The 6000-nt window shown below is 33.6% G+C and overlaps 2 protein-coding genes across 2 annotated transcripts in view; one reads left to right on the top strand and one right to left on the bottom strand.

The window, feature by feature from the left end:
* Positions 1–4765: 4765 nt before the first annotated feature.
* The window catches only part of csf1ra (colony stimulating factor 1 receptor, a), a 31673-nt gene continuing 30438 nt past the window's right edge, over positions 4766–6000 (top strand). The window contains exon 1 of the mRNA XM_082176917.1: positions 4766–4919. Coding sequence (XP_082033043.1) covers positions 4871–4919 — 49 coding nt within the window. The 5' untranslated portion in view covers positions 4766–4870. The remainder of the gene's footprint in view (positions 4920–6000) is intronic.
* hmgxb3 (HMG box domain containing 3) overlaps positions 5203–6000 on the bottom strand; it is a 49926-nt gene continuing 49128 nt past the window's right edge. The window contains exon 22 of the mRNA XM_082176857.1: positions 5203–5215. The gene's annotated coding sequence lies outside the window, so the exon portion shown is untranslated. The remainder of the gene's footprint in view (positions 5216–6000) is intronic.

The raw sequence follows: 6000 nt of genomic DNA, 5'->3' as shown, positions 1-6000 counted from the left end.
ATTCTTAAATCAACATTTACTTGAGAAGCAAAATGACTAAAGATATTAAGTCTTGTTTATTTGAGAAGCAAAAAGACATTGCGTCTTATTTTCAGAAAAATTTATCAAGTGAGTTTATGCTTAAAACAGGGGAATAAAAATGTGGTAAGAAATATAAACTTTAACATCTTTAAACAAATTTATTCTGACCCGATTGGCAGATATTTTGTCTTGTTGTCCGGCAAAAACTTGCTTAATTTTTCAGAAAACAAGACTTAAGTCTTGAGTAATTTTACGTCTCCAGTAAATGTATCTTGATTTAGCAATGTTTCGATATTTGCACTGGAAAACAAGTCAACAATCCTGAAGAAGAACATAATTTTTTTTGTACAAAATCAAGCCATTCAATGTGTCATTGATAATAACGGTATATCTGAATGACTCACGGTACATTAGAATCAAAATAATCATATTAGTACCAGTCCAATAACTCTTCCACGCAATGTTTTTCATGCAAACACGTGATATACCCAAACAGAGTTTAAGAAGGAGTTTGTATGTTTATTCTTCATTGTCTTTTATGTCATTATAGCAATTTAAGTGTTTTCATGTATGCACAAGGCCTTATTAAATTGCACATTTCAATACATGTATCACATTAGTAAAGTTACACACTCTAAGGTACCAAAGCTATATGTATGTTTACAAGTATATTTTTGTATAGATATTTTGTACATTTGCTCTTTTACACAGTCTGTGTATGATAAACAATAAAAAAGCTGTGATAAAGTCTTTAATAATATGTCTGTTGTTGCTCTTTCACGGCTCAGGAGAGCTAATGGAGATATTAGTTACACCCTAAACGATCAACTTTGCCCTAAAAACAACAGACTCCATTCACTCTTAATTTAGTGTTATTACTGTCTCTGAGAAAACATAAATGTATTTATAAATGTGGTTTCCCGTTACTCTTTACTCGACATCAGGGTTATTCAAATGAATTGAAACTGAAACTTTTAAAAGCATTTTTGTTCATTGAAATGAAGTTGAAATGTTGCCTTTGCAGCTAACTGAAGTAAGCTTACTTTTCAGCACTTAAATTGCTACCTGGAAATAACTGTGGTCATAAAGGGATGGATATGGTCAGCAACAATACTCAGGTCGGCTGTGGCATTTAAACGATGATTAATTGGTCCTAAGAGGCTCAAAGTGTGCCAGGAAAATATCAGCCTGAAATACCCGCTGATACATGGCAGGATCCATGCTTTAGTGTTTAGTGTTGTTTACGCCAAATTCTGACCCATCAAGCAGAAATCAAGACTCATCAGACCAGGCAACGCTTTTCCAAACTTCTATTGTCTAATGTCGGTGAGCCCGTGTGAATCGCAGCCAGTGTTTTGCTGTAGCTCTTCTGCTTCGAGCTTCATTATGTTGTGTGTTCAGAGATGCTCTTCTGCAGACTTCGGTTGTAGCCATAGTTTGAATTACAGGGGGTACTGGGGGGTACTACCCCCCAAAGGGACAAAAATATCAGTTTTGGGGGGGTCAGATAATTTTTCTGATATTGTGAAAAAATATAATTACAGTTACAATACAATTCAACTCCTATTTTCACTGCAGGAACATTTTAATGTAAAGCGATTTCAGACACCCCTATTGTGGACCGTACCATTTTTAACCACCGTGGCTAGAAGCAACGGAGATCGAGAACGACTTCAACTTCTCAAGCAAGTGTCAACGTTGAATGACAAAACGCTAGTTTCATAAAGTATCATTCTTTTCAACATTCCTTATTTGTATATTCAAAAATATTTAAAATAATCTCATTTAATACAGTTATAATTGTTCAATGTAAATTATTTAATTGTATTGGTAACAGCCTAGTGTCTAATTATTTTAATTGAATATCAAATTTAAGAATTTGAAATGAAAGATGGAGCATACATTTAATAAAATTAGGGGAAAATGCCCTTTATAAAGGTACAAAAAAATATTCTGAGTGTTTTCAAACAGTGATGTAATGAAACATTGACAATTTAAGCTTGAAGGGAGTAAAGCCTCTGTTTAGGCTATTAAGGAAATGTAATTTTGCCAAAAGAAGAACTTTTATTTTAAATAAATGTTCATTTTAAATCAGCCTACTTCAGTGTGATATGTTACCATGTTATCATGCTTAACACTGAGAATTTGAATAATTGTAATGTGATGATCAGATGCAGATATCTAAATATAGGCGGTTTGCGGGTGGATTATATATTTTTAATAGTGGATTCGGGGGACTCAAAGTGCACCAGATTAATAAATTTATCTTTAAAATGTACAATATTTTCTTCCGGAGGGGCATTCCCCCGGACCCTAGAGATACCAAGCTCCACCTACAAAAAAATTTGGGAAACACATTAGGCTATATGATGATCTACAAAAAAAATACACATTTAATTATCTTATTATTAAAATACATTATTATGATTTTACCACCTCCGCCTCATTTTGAGCCAGGAAAAACCCTGAAATAGGCAATAGGCTTCTTGTAAAGGTATTACTTTTACTAGTTATTAGAATGGTGTTTCAGTGCACTTAACATCTAACTTTTGGGAGTTGATCAAAACAGTTCTCTATTGGATATATAATAACAATGAGATATTCTGTAGCCTACTGATTATCAGTTTGTCGCATGTTTAGACCTTGTATGTGTGTTGCACAACACATGTTGCACTTGGCGATCACGGTGGGGATTGATATGGTAGTGGACCATGATGGTCATAGAAGAAGTAAAGGAGCAGTACCCCCCAATTACGGTGGGGTAATTCGCACTCTGGTTGTAGCGATTGGTTTTTTGAGTCACTGTTGTCTTTCTATCAGCTGAACCAGTCTGATCATTCTCCTCAAGTCATTTCCACATACAGAACTGCCGCTCACTGGATATTTTCTGTTTTTCTGGCCATTCTCTGTAAACCCTAGAGATGATTGTGTGTGAAAATCCCAGTAGATCAGCAGTTTCTGAATCACTCAGACCAGCCAGTTTGGCACCAACAACCGTGTCATGTTAAAAGTCACTAAAATCAACTTTCTTCCTCATTCTGATGCTCCAACTTCAGCAGATCATCTTGATCATGTCTATATGCATAAGTGCATTGAGTTGCTGCAATGTGATTGGCTAATTTGATATTTGCATTAACAAGCAGTTGTACATAAAGTGGCCGGTGAGTGTATGTTAATAATATATTATGTAATACAGAAAGTATACTAGATTAACTGCTGGACATTTCCAGAAATGAACAAAACCTCTGTCAAACTAATCCTGTAATGTTGTAGGCAAATATCAGAGGGCAAATCCTGGTTTGTCATCAGGATCTATATACATCATACTGAAGACCTTTCACTGAGTAATTGAGTGCACTAAAATGTCATGTAGGCCTTTTTCCTTCTTCGAACCCTCATAGTCCAAACAAAAGCAACAGAAAAAAGCCATAAAGTGAGCAAAATCAATTATTAACTCATCTCAGGGGAAATACAGCTGCAGTCTTTCTTCATGTGATATTAAAAGAAGCTGTTTTTCACATGTAAACACAGATGTGCTGATCATGAGGCTGTCTGAACACTGGATGGTTTTGTTCAAGAGGTCACGGACAGACGTCCATAACTCCCGCCGTTCTCAGTGTTCAGGACCCGCATTGGTTTCAGTTGAGTACCGCAGTGCTGACGGTTTGAGGAGTGTGACCGTTCCAGGCCTGGTGAGCTTCAGTTTGAGCTTCAGACTGGAGATTATCAGGACACGCAGCAGAAGGGTTTGATGAAGATCTTCTCATCTGGATCTTTAGAGCTTCTCTGACACTCAGGTAAACAAACCTTTGCTTTTTGTTACACTGAAAAAAAAAAAAAAAATCTTAGTGTTTTAGTATTTTGTCTTTTTCTGTAGAAATATCTAAATGTTCTTAAAATCAAGATACACACTTTAGATGCACAATATGATATTAAGTGTCGTGTTTTCCGATAAAATTATCAAAATTATGTGTGTTTATGCTCAAAAGATTACGTTTATTTTAAAACAAGAAAAATATATGTCCATATGGTGAGAAAAATAAACTTGCTTTCCGTTTGAATTAAATGTATATTTCTTACCCCTGTTTTTTAAGCATAAACTTAATTCATTTTGATCAATCTTTTCAGAAAGCAAGACCTAATAGGCCTATCTTGTCATTTTGCTTCTCAACTGCAAAAAAATATTTTCTTCCACATTATTTTTGTCTTGTTTTCCAGTACAAATATCTAAACATTCTTAAATCAAGATGCATTTATTTGAGGAGCAAAATAACTTAAGATTTTAAGTATTATTTTCAGAAAAATACCTACATTTAGTGAGTTTATGCTTAAAACAAATTTAAAATATCTGCCAATGAGGTCCCCTTGAATTAAGTTTTTTTTTTTTTTTTGACCTCATTGGCAGATATTTTAGAATTGTTTTAACCATAAACTAAAATTTGGCAAATTTTTTAGAAAATAGTACCTAAAATCTTAAGTTATTTTGCTTCTCAAATAAATGCATCTTGATTTAGGAATGTTTAGATATTTGTACTGGAAAACAAGATAAACATTCTGAGCAAGAACTTTTTTTTTTTCTTTTTCTTTTTTTTTTTTTTGCTTAATTGGTTCATTCAGATTTTGATGAATGATCAACATCGTTTTTGTTCACACCAATAGACTTTATCTCCGCAAAATGTTTATTTTTAATACTGTTTCTAAGTATTATTACTCAGTCAGCTAATTTCCCTCAGTTGTCATATCCTGTGAGACAGAAATGAGAAGTCTGTGTTGACGGACCGAAGGATCAGTCCTTATTTCCTCTGAGACACTGAAGACTGATAAACTGTTGAACAGGAGCCGCTTTGAGATGTTTGCGGTCCTGTTCGTCTGTGGGATCCTGTTCGGTCGAGCTCAGGGTAAGACTCTCAACATTTACATTACTGTAAAAAAATAAAAAAAATAAAAAATCTATTATTTCTCTTACTTCTCAGATGTTTCTCCTGTCAAAAGTCATAGTAATCTCACATTAGTTTCAGAAGAGATCTGAAAAATGTCTCAAACTGTGCTCAAATATACAGAGATACCAAACTCTTTATTCAGAAGTATTCAGAAGTCATAATATGAACTCATACATTCCTCATCAATTGATCTGATATGCTTTCTCCATTCATTTAATGTCTCTTATACTCATGCTTTTGACTCGTGTTTGTTTCTTATAAGCATTTTTAGTAGAAACATCTGAGACAAATTTGATGAAATGAGACAGAACTGAGATAGATCTCCATTAAATCTTCAGGACTATGAAAAGGCAGCTCGTTTGATGCTCCAAAATGTTTGATGCCGTATGAAGAATCTTGGTTTGTTTTTTAATTGATGTGAACCAGTTCTTGATCTGGTTCTTGTTTCTCGATGTTTCTCACACAATTATGGATGAAATCGGTTCTGAGTTGGATTTGAAATGTTGTCTATGGATTGACTCTGTTTGTCGTGTCATGTGACCAGCGCTGATGGATTTTGGTTTACTGTAGCTTTTGAGAATTACACTGAAGTGTGCACTTACTCAGTATTTTTTTTTTTTTTTTATTATTCCCAGTACAAATATTCAAAAACATTCTTAAATCAAGATCAATTTACTTGGGATGCAAAAATTTTTTTTTTTTTTTTTTTTATAAATTGATCAAAATTAAATGAGATTTATGATTAAGAACAAATATCTGATAAAAGAATCAGGGGAAAAAAAAGTGTTTTCCTTTTGAATTAACATTTATTTTTCTTAGCCTATTGGCAGATATTTGTTCTTGTTTTAAGCATAAACTCTTAAAAATAATGGTTATTTATCGGCATTGATGGTTCTATGAAGAACCTTTAACATCCATGGAATCTTTCTATTCAACAAAAGATTCTTCAGATTATACTAAAATTAATTTTTTAGAACATTTCACCAAAAGATTCTTTGAGGAACCAAAAGTTGTTCTTCAATCACTGCGAAAACACCCT

The sequence above is a fragment of the Leuciscus leuciscus genome (genome assembly GCF_965113295.1).
Source record: "Leuciscus leuciscus genome assembly, chromosome: 8".
NCBI classification, from domain to species: domain Eukaryota; kingdom Metazoa; phylum Chordata; class Actinopteri; order Cypriniformes; family Leuciscidae; genus Leuciscus; species Leuciscus leuciscus.
Note: the sequence above shows the minus strand (reverse complement) of the source record. Positions and strands in the feature narration are given on the sequence as shown.